At 41.4% G+C, this 20,237-nt stretch overlaps 1 protein-coding gene, 1 long non-coding RNA gene and 1 pseudogene across 2 annotated transcripts; 1 reads left to right on the top strand and 2 right to left on the bottom strand.

The window, feature by feature from the left end:
• Nucleotides 1–2,700: 2,700 nt before the first annotated feature.
• Nucleotides 2,701–11,017, top strand: Trim21 (tripartite motif containing 21). The gene is made up of 7 exons (XM_020181659.2): nucleotides 2,701–2,848; nucleotides 4,333–4,778; nucleotides 5,250–5,345; nucleotides 6,393–6,623; nucleotides 9,096–9,118; nucleotides 9,779–9,879; nucleotides 10,225–11,017. Exons 2-7 carry the CDS (start codon nucleotides 4,371–4,373, stop codon nucleotides 10,770–10,772), a joined length of 1,407 nt encoding a protein of 468 aa, XP_020037248.2. The 5' UTR covers nucleotides 2,701–2,848; nucleotides 4,333–4,370; the 3' UTR covers nucleotides 10,773–11,017.
• Nucleotides 9,070–16,562, bottom strand: LOC141425844 (uncharacterized). The gene is made up of 4 exons (XR_012451001.1): nucleotides 16,484–16,562; nucleotides 13,358–13,492; nucleotides 10,201–10,320; nucleotides 9,070–9,110 (listed from the first exon to the last, which is right to left on the bottom strand). It is a non-coding gene; the product is annotated as an uncharacterized lncRNA (long non-coding RNA).
• An 868-nt stretch (nucleotides 16,563–17,430) lies between these two features.
• Nucleotides 17,431–18,578, bottom strand: LOC109697800 (olfactory receptor 52B4-like; annotated as a pseudogene).
• Nucleotides 18,579–20,237: the final 1,659 nt, after the last annotated feature.

Here is a 20,237-nt window from a genome sequence, read left to right as displayed (position 1 = left end):
TAGATTGGTTCACATGATCATAGAAACTGAATAGTCCCACAATGGCCATCTTCAGGCTGAGGAGCCAAGGAAACTAGTAGCTGCTCAGTCTAAGACCTCAGAGACAGACCAATGACCCCAAAGCCTTCTGGAGAGATGCTTGTGCGAGTCAAAGGTTGAAGAGACTGGAGTCTGATGTCCACAATTGGCAGCAGCAGGAAAATGTACCCACTAGGGAAGGAATAACATGAGCAAGTTATTTTCCCACTTTGGGCATTTCATTCTATCCAGACCCCCAGCCTATTGGATAGTGCCACCCACATTCAGGGCAAGTCTTTCCTCACTCACTCAGTTCACTAACCCAATCACCAATCTTCTCTGGAAACACCCTTACAGACACACCCAGAATTCTTTAGACATCCCTCAATCCAGCCAAGCTGACAACCAAATTAATCATCATACTTCCTGCACTTTTTGCTTATGTAATTTGACCCATAATGATGCTCAAAAATCTAGATCCCATACCTTGCAGTATGTTTCATCCGAATTCAAAAGTGGACACATAGAGTGATGACCCAGAATTGTTGGAAAGCTGATTAAGATAATAAAGAGGGGCTCAAGAGAATATGACATGATGCACAAGATTAGCATTCATCCAGAGCATCCTGAAAGAAAATGAAGAAAAATCTTCCCAATCAACAGGGCTTCAAAAGCAAGTGTTAGTTCACTTTGCCTGGAAGGGGAGTTCGCTATATGAGTGTATATAAACTGCTACCTGATCAAGGAAACAGGCTCGTCTGTGGTGAGATGCTTAAAAAAATAAAATAAGGTTGAAAGACTGGTGACAAAGTATTATGCTTAGAGTATGTTTTGAACCTCTAGAAAAGGATACAGACTGTGAAAATATGTTTGTCCATGTAAATACCCACAAGAATGCATCCAATACAGAGGAGATGCTCAGTGATCAGGCAAACTAGATGACCCATCCTGTGGTTGCTGATTAGCCTCTGTACCAGCTCGGGTTGCTTGCTCACTGGTCTCATGTAGGAGTGTCCTTATCAGTGTGGTAAACAGATAAGCCTTAGAAAGAGGAAATTCACATGCTATAGAGCTTACGTGAGCCTCTATCCCTCTTTTTCTGGGCACCAATATAAAATGCTATTTTTTTTACTATATCTAGGAGAATCTAGAGTCTTCTAGTGACATGTTAGTTACATTAAAGAAACAGCTATTGGTCCTCACAAAATAGGCAATATTCCAGAAACAGATCTGTTTTCCCTCCTGCATTATTTCTTTCAGTACCACCATTGTAGACTCACACCATTGAGGTATCTCAAAAAAAATCACTTGAAGCCAACAAGCTAATCTTATAATTAAAGAATCCTCATAATGGGATCACCCTGTGGAATTTATTCATCTCACATTTATGTCCCATTAGCCAGAAACAAGTGGAAAGTAGGATGGCCTGCAGCAGGTTCAGGTATAGCACCAGCTTAGAAACTCCACCTGCTAGGGTCTGAATATTCTCATGTGGAGACCACGGTGATAGTGTAAAGAACTGAGGCATGAGATTTGAGCCCTTATCAAAGGGTCTCGAGGGAGCCCTGCCCTCCACCGTGTAGGATGCAGTAAGGAGGCACTATGCTTGAAGAAGAGAGCAAGCCCTTGGATTTCCCGTTCCCCACAACCATAAATTACCTAAGCCACGGTATTCTATTATAACAACCGAAATGAACTAAGGCCCTACCTATGATGATTGAGGGCGTTGTTCCATAAATTCTAAACCTGATTAAAATCAGCAGCTCATATGGATTTTGAAATAACCAGTTACAAGAGTTATGATTCCATTTATATGAGGCATCCAGAGCAGTCAATCATAGAAACAGGAAGTAGAATCGTGATTGCCAGGGACTCGAGGAGGAGCAGAAATGGGTACATTTAGTGTTTAATGGGTGCAGAATGTCAGTTTAGGATGATAAAATAGTTTGGAGATGGATGATGGGATGGTTGCACAGCAATGTGAATGTACTCTTAAAAATAGTAAAATTGGCCTGGCTTCGGTGGCTCACGCCTATAATCTTGGCTACTCAGGAGGCAGAGATCAGGAGGATTGCAGTTTGAAGCCAACCTGGGCAAATAGTTCTCCAGACCCTATCTCAAAAAACTCCATCACAAGAAAAAAAAAAAAACACTGGTGACTCAAGGTGTAGATCCTGAGTTTGGGGTTTGAGTTCAAACCCCAGTACCACAAATAATAATAATAATAATTGTAACTTTTATGTTCTATTTATCTTTTCACAATGAATGATGATAATGTAACCTGAGAACATTCTAAGACCGGTGATAAGTATACAGTAGGCACTCAAATATCAATTCCCTTCTTAGCACTCATTGGTATGACATCCACCTTGTGGTCTTGGAGAATAAATTTCTCACCCCTAGGTTTTAAAGGACTATCAGTAAGGTAAACAGGAATTCCTTTCTGCAAGTGGAGAGCAGGTCACCCGCAAGGGGAGCGCCGGTACTCTTCTCTGCACCCAGGTTCTTAAGCAGCTCCCAGAAGCAGAGTCTAGGTGTGGGCTGAAGACCAGAGCCAAAGAAACCAGCACCGACTATTCCATTTTAGGATTATGCTTTGTAAAGTTAGGTAACGAGGACATGGCAGGGAGCGCGCATCCAGGATGCCTTGCTGCTGAGTTCTCCCGGGTCCCGAGCTTCTGACACCTCGGCATCCGCGCTGCTCCTTCGCTCTGGGCCTCTTCACTCTCCGCCTCTCTCCTCCCCGCTCCTCCCATTGCTCCTCCCTCCCTTTCAGACTTACAGCGGCTGAAAGGAAATTGAAAGTGAAAGAAGGAGCGGCGGTGGAAAGGTAAGTGAAGCCGCTAGAGCAAGGTACTCCACCCTCCCCACGGACCTCTTTCCCCTGCCCCAGATTTGAGGAGCCCCTTCCCGCCAGTCACTGCCTTAGAGCCTTCCCCCCGTCCCACTGGAGCCTTCTCTCAAGCAGGGCTCGCTCAACCCAGGCCAGCGCTCTCCCACTCTAGCCTGTCTGCCTGGGAGGAGGCTGGCTCTGAATGTGACTTTGGAGGCAGTTGTCTGGAAGGGGCTCTGTCAAGCTGCTCTGGTGCTGGGCCAAGGGGGCTGGTGAAAGTGGGAAAACCAGGACCCTAACCTGGCGCAGAGGGTGACTCGAGAGTCCAGTGAAACTCCTGACCCCCAAAGTCCCCTGCTGGCGGTGAGGGCCTGCTGTTTAGGATATTCAACTAGAAATTAATGTGAATTCAAGATTTGAGGAAGTTGAGACATATACTAAGTTTGGAGCAGCTCACTCTAAAACAGCCCAGGGAGTGCTCACTACATATAGACATATATGTGTACACATATGTGTATTTATACATACATGTGTTCATACACACCTACATGGGTACATATCTATTATACACATGTTTTATATATGAGAATATGTCAGGATAAAAATACACACACACACACACACATATATATATACACACATATACGTATACATAAGAAGTTATGCATCCCTTAAAAACAGGAATACAGGCTGAGAAATATGCTCTTAGGTGGTTTCATGTTTGTACAAACAGCATGGAGTGTATTTTCACAAACTTAGGTGGTCTAGCCTACTACACACCCAGGCTATAAGGCATAGCCTATTGCTCCACCATTACATATCCAGTACATCATTAACCAAAATGTTGTATGCAGCTCATGACTACATATTCCTGACTCCTGCAAAACTGTAGTACCTCTCTGAAACATGGAAAGTACATGGGAAATAGTCCCTGTTATTATGATTAGTATCTCCACAACATGGAAGCTTGGTGGCACAAGATGGGAGAAGATGGATGGAAAATGAGCAGGCTGGAAGGATTTAAGAATTGTCAACAACTTCATCTCTGAGGTTCTGGCCAATTTTCTCTGCCTTTTCTGGAGACTCAGTTTCCCCCTTCTCTCTGACTAAATCAATGGGCCAGACTATGAAAGACAGATTCTTGTTTTTTTTTGGTTGAATTCTTGCCTTCTTATGTTTTAACCCTGCCATTTTATTTTCCCATATGTTTTCCTTTGCATTTAGTTTTGTTTTTATTTTATTTAGTTGGTTTTGTTTTGTTGTGTTGTATTGTTTGTTGTTTTGTTGGTTTGGTTTGGTTTTTGGTTTTTTGGCACAGGGTCTCACTACGTAGCCCATGCTGGGCTCTTAACTCACAATCCTTCTGCCTCAACCTCCCACTTCTGGGATTACAAGCATACTCCACCACACCCAGCTCATTTTGTTTTTCTGAAACAAGACTTCTCACCCTCTCCTGCTTTCTTCTCTCCCCATACCTCTAGGTCTTCACAGTGCTGCTTCACAGACACACATCACCTCTATGGCCTCAGAAATGCCCCTGGCAAAGATGTGGGAGGAAGTCACCTGTTCTGTGTGCCTGGATCCTATGGTGGAGCCTGTGAGCATCGACTGTGGTCATAGCTTTTGCCAGGAATGTATCTCTGAGGTTGGGAAAGATGGGGGCAGCATGTGTCCTGTGTGCCGGAAACCCTTTCTGCTCAAGAACCTCAGGCCCAATCGGCACCTAGCCAATATGGTGGAAAACCTTAGACAAATAGGCCAGGATGCCAAGAAGGGAACACAGCAGGAACAGTGCGTGGTGCATGGAGAGAGACTTCACTTGTTCTGTGAGAAAGATGGGCAGATCCTTTGCTGGGTGTGCGTCCAATCCAAGAAACACCGCGACCACACCATGATCCCTATTGAGGAGGCTGCTCAGGTGTACCAGGTGAGGCCTTACCACAAAGACAGATATAAAGAAGGTGGGCCCTGATAAGTGCTTTCTCCCCCACAGCAAGGGATGGGAGAGAGTCACCTCTAGAGTTGGGGAAAGGAGAAATACTCCCTTCCCTATCTAAGAGGAAATTGAAGGTTAAACATAACCTTCTCATTCCTCAGGATCAGAGGCAGCAGGAAATGCTGCAAGGATCATGTGTCCTCATGGCCTCCTGGTTAATTAGAAATGAGTAATGCCCCATCTTGCTACCCCAGTAGTGTACCTCTATTCCATAAAACATACTGGGCTTTTTCCAAAGTCTGCTCTTACACAGAATTCCTACTCCAATCAGATGCTAATCCTCCCTTCTTCCCTGTACTAAGGCTTTTTCTAAGAACCAGTATGATTGTTCCCCAATCCATGCCGCCCCTCCCCCCTACTTCTTGATCTGGCTGGTGATTAACCTGCTCTCTTTCTCTGCAGGAGAAGCTCCAAGGGGCATTAGGAAAACTGAGAAAAGAGCAGGAGTTGGCTGAGAAGTTGGAAGTAGATCTTGAAATGCAGAGAGCAGATTGGAAGGCAAGTGTCAGAAGCCTGGGCAGGGTCTAGAGTCTTGGACTCAAGAAACACTTAACCATAGTTATGTCTATCTGAGGAATGATAGAGTTGGTATATATCTAACTCTCCAAGAACTACCCACTCTTTCGGTCCAGATAGAGGGGAATTTAAAAAATATTCAGGCTCAAAAAAGAGCTCCCAATCGTGCACAAAGATCAAGACTCATTGGAGAAGATGCTAAGAGGATCAAGCTATTCTTTAAAGCTCCCTACTACTCTGAGCCCAGTCTCAAGGGATGATAACATCAGTACTACAGTGGGTCAGAGGTGTCTCAGGAAAGAAGCCCAGTTGCTAGACCTTTTAGGAAATGATAAAGGCTGTGAGGAACAAACTGTAGGGATCCAACAAGGGCTGAGGTAGGAAAACCAGTCTGACTAGAGAGTTGCTTGACCTCAGTCCAAAGTAAAATGAAAAAGTAATGCCTGTTCCATGCTAGTGATTTGCTAGTAGAGGTGGGGTACATTTGGGATAGGAATGGAAGGAACTCACAGCCAACAGATCCCAGAAAAGGAAGATTTGGAATTAAGGAAGGCTGAGTCAGGCTGTGGAGGCAAACAGGGTCATCCTCTGTCATCAGGTGACCCTCAATAGAGGAAACCACCATTTCCCTAGGACTTAGGGATGGTATTGTGAGTCAGTTTTTGTGAAGTCATTGGGAGTGGGAACCGGTTTTAACTCTCTAACTCACTGAGACAGAAAGAAAGGGACTCATTTGGGTGGTGACTAAGTTTTGGAAGAAAGGTGGAGAAAACTATCTTCTGGTGCCATTGGTTGACATAGCTGTGGTTGTAGGCCAGAGACAATGTGTCCCCCATCCCTGCTATTCCCCCTTAGTCCCAGAAACTTGACACACTCACTCACCACCTCCCTGGAAAAATTAGATGTTGTATGTGTTTATTCCCAGACATAACCAGGTCAATGAATCTGTAGGAGACAGAAACACCTCTATTCTCAAACATTAGAAAATTTTGATTAAAAACTACCTCTCTTTTTCTCCTATCACCACAGAGGAAGGTTGAGACACACAAATTGAGGATTCATGCAGAATTTGAGCAGCAGAAAAACTTCCTGGCCAAAGAAGAACAGAGGCAGCTGCAAAAGCTGGAGAAGGATGAGTGGGAACAGCTGAAAATTTGGGGAGAGAGAGAGGCCGAGCTGGCCCAGCAAAATCAGGTCCTTCAGGAGCTGATCTCAGAGCTGGAGTGGAGGAATCGGGGCTCAGCACTGGAGATGCTGCAGGTAAGACTGGGAGAGAGGTTCTAGGAGTAACAGGAAAAGCCAGAGCTCTCTAGAGCCACTCTTAGAGCTAACAGAATCCTAGTCTTTAGAATATTCTTAAACAAACTGAAATTCGGGTCCATGAGTGGTGTGCCTTCAAGACATAAAAGGATATAGATTTAAGGAAGGAATATTCTGCAGTTATTGACAGAATTAACATCCCTGGTAAGTGCTTACTCTTACGTGTACCAGGTGTGGGACCTCGAGAAAGCCGCTTAATCTTTCTGAATATCAGGTTTCTCATACAGCAAGTGGATTTTATACTTTGTGTTTTGTAAATCTGTAGACCTACCCTAGCCTTGTGACCTGGGGAGGGACTTAACACTATAAGCATTAAAAACTGGTGCCGGGATAAAAATAATTGTTTTTGTTCTAGCTAGAGACAACTGGCTTTCAGTCTGCTGAAAGTGTATTTCTTTCCTAATAGACTTTACTACCACTTTCATTACAAAAAAATGAATTTTGTAACAAAGGATTTTGTGAAAAATGAATGAGAAAATCACCATAGCTCTTAGGTGAATGTTTTAATACGCACAGCTAAAAAGATTAAACTGAAAATCAAGAGTCAGTAGTTCCAGCCCGGTCACCAATTTTCTCCATAACTATAGGTTTGGAAATTGGTTATGCCATTTTCCTTTCCTTAGGTACAGTTTCTCCATTTGTGAAATGAGAAAGTGGACTAAATAACAAAAGTTCCCCTAACATCTTTTTTTTTTTTTTCTTTTTTGTGGTACTGGGGTTCAAACTCAGGGCCTATATCCTGAGCCACTCTACCAACCCTTTTTTGTGATGAGTTTTTTTGAGAGAAAGCTATTTTCCCAGGCTGGCTTCGAACCACAATCCTCCTGATCTCTTCCTCCTGAGTAACTAGGATTACAGGTGTGAGCCACTGGCACTCAGCAGATGCAAAATCTTTACACTTTCTGCTAGTTCTATGAACTACCTAAATCATTTTATGTTTTATTTCTTTTTAATTGGCTCACTTTTTTCCCTGAATAAGTTTAATTTTAAAAGAAACTTTTTCCAAAGCAATACTAGGCAATAAATTATGTATTGGTATTACTTATTTTTTCTAATTTATTTTATAAAAATAATCATGACTGAAATTTGTTGGGTGGTACTGGGGATTTGAACTCAGGGCTTTGAACTTGCTAGTCAGGTACTTTACCAATTGAGCCACACCCCCATCTCTTTTTTTGCTTAGTTATTTTTTTATGCCCAGGCCAGCCTGGACCACAATCCTCCTATTTATGTTTCCCATGTAGCTGGGATGACAGGCATACCACCACACCCAGCTTTTTATTGGTTGACATGAGACCCTCTGAACTTTTGTGCCCAGGTTGGCCTCTAACTGTGATTCTCCTGATCTCTGCCTCCCAAGTAGCTAGGATTTCAGGCTTGAGCCACCATGCCCAGCTCATAACTATAAATTTTTAACTAGCACTTGCCAGGCTTCAGGTGGGTGCTACTTTATCTCATTTTATACATGAGAAAGCTAATGAGCAGAAATGTTTAGAGACTTAGTGGGAGATTAAAGCTAAATGACTTGCCCAAGTTCGTCCACGTAGTATGAGATAGAGTTAAGATTAAAATATGTGCATAACTTCTTTAAAAAGCATCAGTGTACATTCTACTTGAAATCATCTTACATCCACCAGTGATTCAGCCTCATTTGGGGAACTGTGGACTACATGATCTCAGAAATTTCTTCTGCTCTAACATTCTCTGCTTCTTTTTCCATGTCTTTTCATTGTCCCTCAGTCAATTTATAAAGACATTTCTTTCTGGTTTATGAAAAAAAAAAAAAACTATCAGTTTAGCTTGGTAGACTCTTTTGCCTGACACTGAACTGAGGTTTCTGATGTCCCTTTGACTGGGCCTAGGAGCCTTCCAGTTCCCCATGTAAGGCCTCCCTACTCTGAAAAATGATGTTCTCAGTTGGCTTAACATCATATACAGGAAGGGGCAACATTAACCACAGCACAGGACAGAGCTTTAACCAACCAACCCTTCTTTCTCCAAACAACTCAACCCCAGAAGTGAGAGGGAGCTGTTTCTGGTCTCCCTACTTTGTCCATTCTCTCTTTGTGACTATCTCTGGGCTTCACCCAGGCTGGACTATTTGCCCTCCTCTACCCTTCTTCTTTCTTCCTCCCCATAAGAATCTGGTCTTTCTAATTTTTTTCTGAATTAGTATTTAAACTGATTCAGAACTTCCCTTGCCGTAAATTCACACCCACACTGGGTTTCTGATTACCCTATGAGCTTCTACACATCCTTCGTGCTACAAGCTGGACAGATCACCTTTTGGACCTTGGCTCAGAGAAATGCAGTGAGCAGAGCCCTGAAGATCACAAGGTGGTACCACAGAACTGAAATTTCAGTGGCACACCAGAAACTCCAGAACTTACCCTGTGTCTCTTTTCTCCTCAGGAGGTGAGAATTGTCCTGGAAAGGTAAGAAGATGTTTTCTGTGTTAGGAAAAGAAGCAGAAAGAAGTATGTATGCCTATAAAAAGAGTTGCTTATAGAAATACATGCACTGAAGTTTACTCCATGCCCCAAAGACCAGATCCTCTATAAAAATTGTTCTGGTCCTCTTTAAAAGTTGTTTGGAGAAACTGGTGAATTGCTAAAGTAATTGGATAGTAACATCTTCACCCAGTAAAACTTCAACAGGGAAATCTAGAAAATTCTGGGTCTACAGCCTGCTGGGACTCCTTTTTTAAATAGAATCTAACCAATTAGAAACTTCTCAAAATAAATCATGAGTAAGACCCACGGCATACGCAAGAGGCCTTAAAATTCCTTATAGAAATAATACCCTATATCAGATGCCTGGCCTATAAAATGAAATAGGATGCACTTGTGTGGTGACCTGAAACTTGGAGAAGAGATACAGACTGTTCACATTGTTGCTGATGTTCAGGGAACCAGGAAGTCCTGAATAAAAACTAAATCCTACAGTTTTTGCCTTTCACCTGGACAGTTGAATGCAATAGGTATTTGTAAATTTGTGTTGAATTAAATTATCAGAGTCCTCCACAAAGGAGATCATTAGGGTCCATGTAGGAATTAAGGGTGGGAGAGAGAAGTCTAAAACTCTTTGTCCCCCAGGATTGAATCTTGGAACCTGAAGAAGCTGGACATTGCCTCCCCAGACCTGAAAAGTGCATTCCATGTGCCAGGAATGAAGAAGATGCTGAGGACGTATGGAGGTGAGGTGACTTCTAGAAGTTATGGGGCTAGAGTCGAAGGGGATGATGACAGTGTAGAGTGGATCCTGAGATCAGAGAGAATAGAGTGGATCATTGGGTCATGGAGGGCATCATGGGGGAGAGGTGTCAGGTTGGAGTAAGTTGGGGGGCGGGCAGAGATAGGAAGATCACGGCAAGGGACAGAGTTGTCCGGGGATCTTTTCCTCATGTAGTGAGATTCAGGTTCACCCCTCACCTTCACCCTGGAGTTTACATGAATCCTCCCAGTATAGACACATGATTAGTGCCCCCCAGACACTACACACACACACACACACACACCTAACTGTGGTCCTCTTTCTGCAGTGTACATCACTCTGGATGGAGACACAGCCAACCCATGGCTCATCCTTTCAAAGGATCGGAGACAAGTGAGGCTTGGAGACACCCAGCAGAAAGTTCCTAAAAATGAAGAGAGATTTGATAATTACCCCATGGTCTTGGGTGCCCAGAGCTTCAATTGTGGAAAACTTTACTGGGAGGTAGATGTGACAGGAAAGGCATCCTGGGACCTGGGGGTTTGTAGAAACTCTGTGCAGAGGAAGGGACATTTTTTGCTCAGTCCTGACAGTGGCTTCTGGACAATTTGGTTGTGGAAAAAAGAAAAATATGAGGCTGGCACCTGCCCCCAGACTCCCCTCTACCTTCAGGTGCCTCCATGTCAAGTTGGGATTTTCCTGGACTATGAGGCTGGCATTGTCTCCTTCTACAACATCACTGACCATGGCTCCCTTATCTACACCTTCTCTGAATGCTCATTTGCTGAGCCTGTGAGGCCCTTCTTCAGTCCTGGTTTCAATGATGAAGGAAAAAATGCAGCCCCTCTGACCCTATGTCCCCTGAAGATGGGATGACTAGAATCCATTGACTATTGAAGGATCTTTCTTGACACTGTCACCCTTTCCCTATTGGTGCCCTCGCTCAGCCACAAACTCTGTCTCAGGCTTTAGTAGGGAGATCACTGAAAGTCAGTGTCAAATAATCTTCAACATCAATAGTCTCTCCCTAGATTCCTTTATGATTCCCTCCAGTGAAGCAGACTCCTCATATATGGCTAGAACTCCTCTGAATCAACCAAAACATGTTTCTGCCAACTTTATGTGACTTGTTTTGTTTTCTTCTCTATCTCTAGGCTGTTGCCTGTGGTCATATCTCTATTATTATATCTTTCATGGTTTGCAAAAGGGCTCCCTAAAAATAATTTTGCCTCACTCTGCCCCATTCAGTCCTGGTATCTTAAACTCAAAATACTTGAGAACTCTAAACATGATTAATGTCGATATGTCTTTGACATTGCACGTGTTATCCCCTGCCTGGAATGCCCTACCCACTTTTACATCTAAACACTCAAGTCAAGAATATCTTCTGTAACTCCTCATAGCAGTCACTGTAGTGGTAGAGGCTATCTACAGAACTGCTCTCTGCCCAATGGGATGTCACCTCCCTACAATGAAGGAACTCCTGGTTTTGAAAGACAGAAGTGCTCCTGGGTACTAGTATAGCTCTCTGGACCTCCATATCACTGACCTTCACAGACCTGAGACACCTTCTGTCTATATTCTCATGTAGAAATGTTTGACAACATCAAAGTTTCTGGAACTTTCTGTGCATGGAATGAACAAACTCCTACTCCCTCTGATAGCCCTGATTTTTATATCATCCTTCTCCAAAATGCCCCTTCCTTAAGCAAACTTTTCTAGAAAAAAATTAATGTCTCTACTAAGAGATAGCAGAGAAGGAGGAAGTATGTAATGGGTGTGGCTACATCCCCAATTATGAGGAAGGGGTTTTGAGCCTGGAGAAATGTGTGTCTGTCTGTATGTTTCCCAATTCAGTAAGTGAGACTATAGCGAACTCAGAAGAAAAGGCCCCATTTGTCTTCCAGAGTCACTACTGCAGAGGATAAAATATCCTCTCAGTCAAGAGAGACTGTGTGGAGGAGAGAAGAGAACATGGCAGCAAAGAGTGATCATAAGGCATGAGTTTCATCTCTTTCCTGTCTGTGACCAGGCTACCTCCCCTCAACCTGTTGCCCCAGCCCCACATTTCCTGTTTGGATGATTTGGTGGTAGAAAGAAGAATGTCAAAAGGTAGGAAAAAGAAATCCAAATAAAATAACCATCTAAGTCCTTGAGTTCCCACCACTAACAGGTCCTCTCAAGCCTCTTTAGCTCAGGCTTGCGACTTAGGATCTGGGGTCTCAGGATGGGCAGACAGAAGAGCAGAGACAGGAGGGGTGTCAAACATGGCATCTCTGGGAAGTGAAGGGCCCAGCATCTGACAGCCTTTGAAGGCAGAGATCCAGGACAGTGGGCCTAGTTTCTGGATTCATAAGAAAGGAATGGGGCATAGACTTCCTCTAGAGTGCCCCCATAAGTGGCACTTTTTTTCCCTTCTTTGTTTTCTCTTAAACTCAGAGCATCCTCCATCACTTTCATTTCCTCTCTCAGTTCTCTCTGATAGAAATTATTCCCCCTGTTCTCACCTTTTCCTTTTCTTCTAAATTCAGTCTCCAGCCATCCCACTCATCTATACCCACTCTTGCTTTGAAATGTTTCCCCACCAGTGTGTCCTGTGATCACCACCACTATCCAATACACACACCTTATTCTCAGTCCACTATATTCTTGGCCTTTCCTTTAATCCAGATATCTAATGGCTACTTGTAGGAAGTCTTAGTGCTGATCTCTCTGGGTCTCCTGCAGGAATAGTCCAAGTCTAGTGAGGGATTGCAGGTGGAAAGGGTTAAGGAATGGAAAGGGTTGGAGGGAGTGTTGTCTGCCCTGGGGAACAGAAATCACTTCAGCATGTGCCTCTGGGGTCTTCTTTATAAACAAAATTTCTTCCCTGCCATAGTTCCTAAAGCCCATGGATTGGGGCTAGGGTTCTCCCTACCCACATCCTGATCATGATGGAGTTGCTTAAAGGGCATTTTAAATATTACAGACCTGTCTTAGTGTAAGGCATTTTCTCAGAGATCCAAAATGGGGCCACATCCTCTCTTGGCCTTCTTCTGACTCTGCCTTGGGACTGTTTTAGTGGAAAGGAGTGTTCAATACCTGGCCAGGCCCTATAGGTGACAAATCCCACAAACTTCTCCTTGCCTTCTGTCTATAGGGTCAGCCCAACAACCAGGAGCAGCAGCCAGTTGTACCCCTTGGAGAGAAGGGATCCTAAATCCTGTGTCAATGCTGTCTGATAACAGTGTAAATACTGGAGCTTAGTGATTACATCTGCTATGCCTAGACACAAAAGCTGGGATCCCAGAGGTTCTGAGGAAATAGTTGTTAAAATGAATACCAGGAGTCCAGCTGAAAATTTCACTTGGGTTAATGATGAGAGAATATCATACTTTGGTCTGTGTAAGACTAAATGTTTACACAGACTCCACTTCTAGAATTGACCCATATACTATTCTTATCAAAAAGGCATTTCCTACCTGTTTACAAGGTGTGTTCATCTTCCTCTTGCTCCCTACTTGTGTACTCTGAAAGCCGTCAAGTTTCTTTGGAAATTCAGGAGGAAGAGTTCCAAATGGGAGCCCAAATAGTGCCATACTTGTTTTCTTGAGGATCTAGCATATGTTTAGGGTTTTTAAAGAAATTTTATTGACATAAATATGCATTCAGAAAAGTGTACACAATGCACAATCAGTAATTCTTTTTGTTACAAAATAGAATGTATATCCAGAACCAGATTTAATGGCACCTCAGCAGAACCAAATGTGCTGCCTTCAACCTACAACCCACAAGGATAATCACTACCTTTCATATACAGCACAGATTTATTTTAATCTTCTGAATATTATATAAATGGAATTTTATAGAAGCTATTCCCCATTCTCTTATGCCTATCTTTGTTTTGGCTTCATAATGTTCATAAGTCAATATTTGTAAGACTCATCCTTAATTCTTATAATTGTTATCCATTCATTTTTATTGTTATTTCATATTTAATTATTTGGGTATACTATCCATTTGCTTATCCATTCTATTATTGATAATGTTTAAGAAATTTCCAGTTTTAGGCTATTAAAAATAATATTTGTTTTATAATATGCTTATAAAAATGTAAATAACATAAACTATAGTGGTGGCTACTACACCACCTCTATTCATGATCATAGGAAACATAGAGCTTCTGTACAGTGTTTACTAAATATGTTCTCAACTGAAACAACATTACCTGACATTCATGATTCCAAATACACATTGGATGCAAGGAATATGAATATTCTTATATGTCTTTTGGTGAATAAGTGTATATGTGTGTATGTGCATTTTCCTTGCACATGTAGAGGATAGATACCTTGGAGTTTATAGATGGCCCCTGACTTACAATGGTTTCACTTACAACTTTTAAATTTTACAGTGATGAAAAAGCATACCCATATGACCATTCTAATGCCCACTTTTAGTACAATATCCAACAAATTACATGAGATATTCAATCCTTTATTATAAAATAAGCCTTGTGTTAGATGATTTCCCCAATTGTAGGCTAATGAAAACATTCTTCTCTGCATGTTTAAAGTAGACTAGGCTAAGCTGTGACATTCTTATCTAAATAGAGCCTCAGATGGTCCCTAGCACATCTTCTAAATATCTCGTGAAACATTCAGATATAATACAAAGATGGCAGTGACAGTGTTTATTGATTAGAGTCATTTGTAAACATGAGTAATGGTCTATCTTAATACCAAACAGAAATGAGTTCCTTAAAGATAAAAAGAACAAAAAAGACCCAGGTATGCATCCTCAGGTGTGATGACAATATTACAGGCTAAAGACAAATTGGTGAAGCCAACTAGTGAGTTAGATGATAAACTGAAGGATGAATATGGGAATGTACAAGAGAATGGTTAGCTTGAGTGTGTCAGATGGCATGGTGAAATATGGAAAAACGGGAAGGATTAATTATAAAACTGGCTTTTCATCTATATGTGTCTCCCTTGGGTTTTATCCTACAAATGATGGTTTGTGTCCTTTCTTTATATACTGATGGAAGGAGACTATTGTACATAAATACACTTAAGTCTCATTTCTCAAAATCTGAATACTTGGCATATCAGGTTACCTTGATACTTGGAAATGTATATTACACAGATGATACATTCCCTTTGTTCTCCACTGACAAGAATTAAGAGATTTCATAGTACCTCAACTTTTCATGCCCAGAAACACTCACTAACAGATGATCCAGGTACTCATGTACTGCTTGTCACATAAAAATTATCTTGAGAAATGAGGGAAGACACTACCAGCACTAATTTCAACTTTGATTAATATTGTCCCTTAAAATTCAAAATTCCTGAATTAATAGAGGCAAAAAGTATTATACCAAAAGTTTTCTATTTACATATATGAAATTGCACATAGTATGACATTTTCATACATGTATATAATTATGTTGACCATGTACACCTCTTCTATTACTCTTTCTTATCCCCCACTATGCACTCTCTTCCACATCCCTAATAGTCCCCCTTTCATTTTTATGACCTTGATTTTTATTTTGTTTTGCCCAAAATTTTAAAGATAAAGAAGAAAGGAGAAGAAAAAATTTAAGTGTATCCATGGCTTGCTCTGTGTTCTATGGTCAAGATCTTGTTTTAGTTCTACACAGCCCTATGATAAAGATATGATCTGGACATAATCAAAAAATGTGAAGATGATGGCAACCTCCATATTTAATTCAAACCAGAAGATACTTTTAGTGATGTTAAATGTATGGTATTATTAAATTAATATATATTCTGTCTAGATGATTTCATCGTGATGTCCAAGATAAGTTCATGGTAAGTGAAGCTTTCTTGTTATTTAATTTGGTTGCTTTGGTTTTGATTTCCCTCTTTTTCTAGTATCCTAAGCATGGGCTAAGAAGAGTCTCTAAGAGAATAAGTAATTTGCCAAAGGTTAAACACATCATCCTCAGTGAAGCCAGAGTTCAATTCTTTTTTTCTTATTATGTTGGATGGGGATACATTGTGGTATTTACAAAAGTTCTTACAATATATCAAATATATCATACTTGAATTCACCCCCTTTACCATTCTCCTTTATCCCTCCCTATGCCAATTCCTGGAATAGTTTCAACAGGCATCATTTTTCAAATTACATACATGTGTACACCATATTTGCACTATATTCACTCTCCCACTGGTATCAACTCCCCCCACCCAGGCAGGACCTACTCTGCCTCCTTTTTTCCAACTTTCTAAATAACAAAAATGACAATTTTGCTTGTTTAAGATAGCTACACAGGGAGTTTCCTTTTGACATTTCCATGTATATATGTATTATAACCCAAAGTGGTTCATCTCCTCTATTTTTCTTCTTTCTACCTTAGTCCCCCTTTTATGGTGGCTTCAACAGGTTTAAAAATTCTATATTCATTCTTGTATAGAAAGTACATAAACCATATTCACCTTCTTAACTTCCTTCTTTTACCTTCCATCTCTCATATGCGACCTCCCTTAGCATGACCTGGTTTTCATAATATTGCTACATTTAGGTCTATACACATACAAGAGAATAATATTGCATATTAGGTCTATTCCACATACAAGAGAAAACGTGGCTTTTGGTCTTCTGAACCTGGCTAACTTCACTTAAGATGATGCTCTCCAGTTCCATCCATTTACCTGCAAATGACAAAATTTCATTCTTTTTGTGGCTGAATAAAATCCCATTATATAAATGTGTATATACCACATTTTCTTGATCCATTCATCAGTCATGGGACATCTTAGCTGATTATAAATAATGCTGCAATAAACATGGGTGTGCAGGTGCCTTTATTGTAACCTGATTTACATTCCTTCTGGCATATCCCTAGGAGTGGAATAGCTGGATCATATGGCAGTTCTATTTTTAGTTTTTTGAGAACTCTCCATACTATTTTCCAAAGTGGTTGTACTAACTTACATTCCTATAAGCAGTGTATGAAGATTCCTTTTTCCCCACATCCTCACCAACATTTGTTATTGTTTGTTCTTGATGGTTGCCATTCTAATAAGAGTGAAGTGGAATCTTAACATGGTTATGATTTGCATTTCCTTTATGATCCAGGACTGGCAGAGTGGCTCAAGTGACTGCCTAGCATTTCCTTTATGGCCAGGGATATTGAGCATTTCTTCATGTGTATTTTAGCTATTTGGACTTCTTTGAAAAAGTTCTGTTCAGTTCATTTGCCCATTTCTTCATTGATTCACTCATTAACTCATTGATTTTTGGGGGGAGTTTAGGGTTTTTTGGGGGGTGGTTTATTTGTTTGCTTGTTTTCTTTTGGAAGTTTAGTGTTTTGAGCTCCCTGTATATATCAGAGTTCAATTCTGATCCAAAAGTTCATGCTCTTTCCTAAACACTATCCTTCTCAAGGTCATGTGGCAATCTGACTTTAAAGTCATGACAAATCACTTTGCTCATGTTGGTGGAACTCTTAACTCATAAGTCTCCACAAAGTAGTCACAAAAAATGTGAAGACCTATATTATTAAATATACCAGCATGTCAGTCAAACTCAGTATGGTTTCCACTGTGAAGAGAAAATACTAAGTACACGCTCTCGAATCTTCCTAGTCTTGATCCCATAGATAATGGGATTCAGCATGGGATGGATCAGCATGCACACATTAGCCAGTAGAATGTGAATATGGAGAGGCATATGGTGCCCAAATCTCTGAGTAATTATGGTAAAAATGCCAGGCAAGTAAAATATGGAAATGATGCCCAGGTGGGATCCACACATGGAGACTTTTGCTAAGCCCCTCTGGAAGGGAGGTGGAACACTGCATAGAGGATGAGAATGAGACTGTAGGAAACTAAGATGAGCAAGGCATCTAGCACTACAGTAGAGAGGATAGATATGCCATACCAAACATCAACACAAGTATCAGCACAAGCAAATTTGGCAACCTCCATGTGCTCACAGTAGGTATGTGGCAGCTGATTGCTACAGCAGAAAGGTCTGCTTCTCAGGACCACAGCCAAGCTAACCGTTATGATTACCATGTAACTGAGTGCTGTGCTATGGTGCAATGGGTCACAGATAGCCATATAGTGGTCAAATGCCATGGCCAACAGAATCCCTGATTGGGCAATGAAGGTAGCATGGATGAAGAAGATTTGGGTGACACAGCCATCAAGAAAAATTGCTCCAGCATGAAACCAGAATATAGCCAGGGCCTTAGGCACAGTGGTAGTGGACAGGATCAGGTCAGCCACAGCCAGCATGCAGAGGAAGAGGCACATGGGTTCATGGAGGCTGTGTTCAGTTATGATGACAAAGATGAGGAAGCTATTCCCAAGGAGGGTAACCAAGTAGGAAATAAAAGGGAGAGAGATCCATGTGAGTTAGTCTTCTAGGCCTGGGATGCCCAGTAGAATGAAGATCGAGTAGCTGGGACCAGTACTGTTGAAGATTGCCATGCCCAGGGAAGGGCACTTGCAGTTACTTCTCTCTTCCCAAATAGCTGAATGGGGTTAAAGTAGAGGAGGAGAGAACAGGTCATGTTTCATTGGACAGAACAATGAAAAGTATCCTGGAATGAAAAGTATCTAGGAATTCAGAATATGTGGACAAAAATTCCCTGCCATTCTATTCACTAGGTATGTGATCTCAATAAATTGCTTCCCTGCTCAGAGTATCTCTTTGATCATCTTAAAAACTGAAGTTGAGGAGAGGGTAGTTTAGATCATCTTTAATACAGCCATCTAGTTCTAGAATGTCACAGATCTTAGTCTGAGGTTATTGTAAACTATTAAAAGCTGTTTAGAACAAACAGTGCAAATTCTACTTTGACTACCAAGTTGCCTATCAATTTAACAAATCTTATTGAGCACCTACTGTGTGCCAGGCATGGCTTCCTAAAGGCCTACTGGGGGAAAGGAGACACAAAGTTAAGCAAAATATCTATATAATATAAACAATGTAGAAGAAAAGCTAAACTCGGGAAGCTATAAAAAAAAGTTCAGGAGTTCAGAAAAGGCTTTCTAAAGGTGCTACCCTGCATTGAACCTTGAAGAATAAGTAAGAGTTTGCCAAGTAAAGACATGTGATGAGGGAAGAACTTGAACAAAATTATAGACATCTTAAAGGGCATGAGGTTTGAAGGAAAACTATAATGACTCTATTAACAGCAAAGAGGACATGGCAGAAAATAATTCTGGGGAGTGAGGTGGAGCCAAATCAGTAACAGCTGCTAAAGAGCTTACACCATATAAACAAAAGGAAAATTACAATGAAAGCAACACTGAAAAAACTTTTCAAAATGGAGTGGGAGGCCATTAAGAGAACAGGCTTTATACACATCCCATGCTGCTGCTTGGAATATGAACTTTGGTCACCTTCACCCTTTGACAGCAGGCATCTGGACTGACCAGATGCCTGCACCGTGATGCGTATCAAGGGATTATTGGACTCTTGTTTCGTGGACTTCTCTGTTCTGTTTATACATCTTTTCTTTATTTCCCATGCAACTAGCCCCTGTTCTTTCTCCAAGAAAAGAACACAGAAATTTCCTACAAAGGAATTTTTATCACTTTGTAATCACTCAGCACTGCTTGCCCATGTAAGCCTCTTTTCCTGCCTTATTCAGAACATGGATTCAGAGCTACCTGAAGCTTTGTCTCCCAAATTGCTATTCCTAAGACCCTCAAACAAAGTTCTTTTACTTTTACAATTTCTGAGTTTGAATTGATTGACATAAATTGATTGGGGAAATGGCATGGTAGAGTTTGCATTTTAGGTAGCTCTCTTGCAGTATTGTGTTAAGTGGATGGGGAAAGGAGGAGGGGGGACAAAAAAGAGGTTCAGTTAGGAGAAATGCTGTGCCGAAGGGTTTATGTGCATTATCTCAATCATCACACCCTGAGATAACTACAGTCATTTTCCTAATTTACTGGTAGGGAATCAAAACAAGGCTTAAAGAATTTAAGTAGCACCACCATCCAAGGTCACCTGGCTAAGTACATGGTGAGACTGTATTCTGGATCCCCAGAACAGACTTTAATCAATTCCTGTCTGTCTTATTCCCCCCTGCTGCCATTCACTAGATAATCATGCTTTCCTGATTCCTGGTTCTAGGAAAAAAACAAAATCATTTGTTGTTCATTCTCTTAACCTCCTCCAGCATCACTCTGCCACCTACAAATTCATTTATATTCAAACTATCTTTTCTCTTTTATCCTGTTCAATGTTAAAACTTCCATCTGTGTACTGAACCCCAACTCTCTTTTCTTTTTATGTACCTCTCCCCAGTAATTCTCTCTCTCTCTCTCTCTCTCTCTCTCCCCTCTCTCTCCTCTCCTCCTCCTCTTC

Source organism: Castor canadensis, chromosome 1, assembly GCF_047511655.1.
Source record: "Castor canadensis chromosome 1, mCasCan1.hap1v2, whole genome shotgun sequence".
NCBI classification, from domain to species: Eukaryota; Metazoa; Chordata; class Mammalia; order Rodentia; family Castoridae; genus Castor; species Castor canadensis.
This window is presented reverse-complemented; position numbering and strand designations above follow the sequence as displayed.

Coding starts and splice junctions, on each gene's coding strand:
- Trim21 (XM_020181659.2), top strand. CDS start 4,371: ATGGCCTCAGAAATGCCCCTGGCAAAGATGTGGGAGGAAGTCACCTGT. Junction 5,346..6,392: donor TGCAGAGAGCAGATTGGAAG/GCAAGTGTCAGA, acceptor CTATCACCACAG/AGGAAGGTTGAGACACACAA. Junction 9,880..10,224: donor GATGCTGAGGACGTATGGAG/GTGAGGTGACTT, acceptor CTCTTTCTGCAG/TGTACATCACTCTGGATGGA.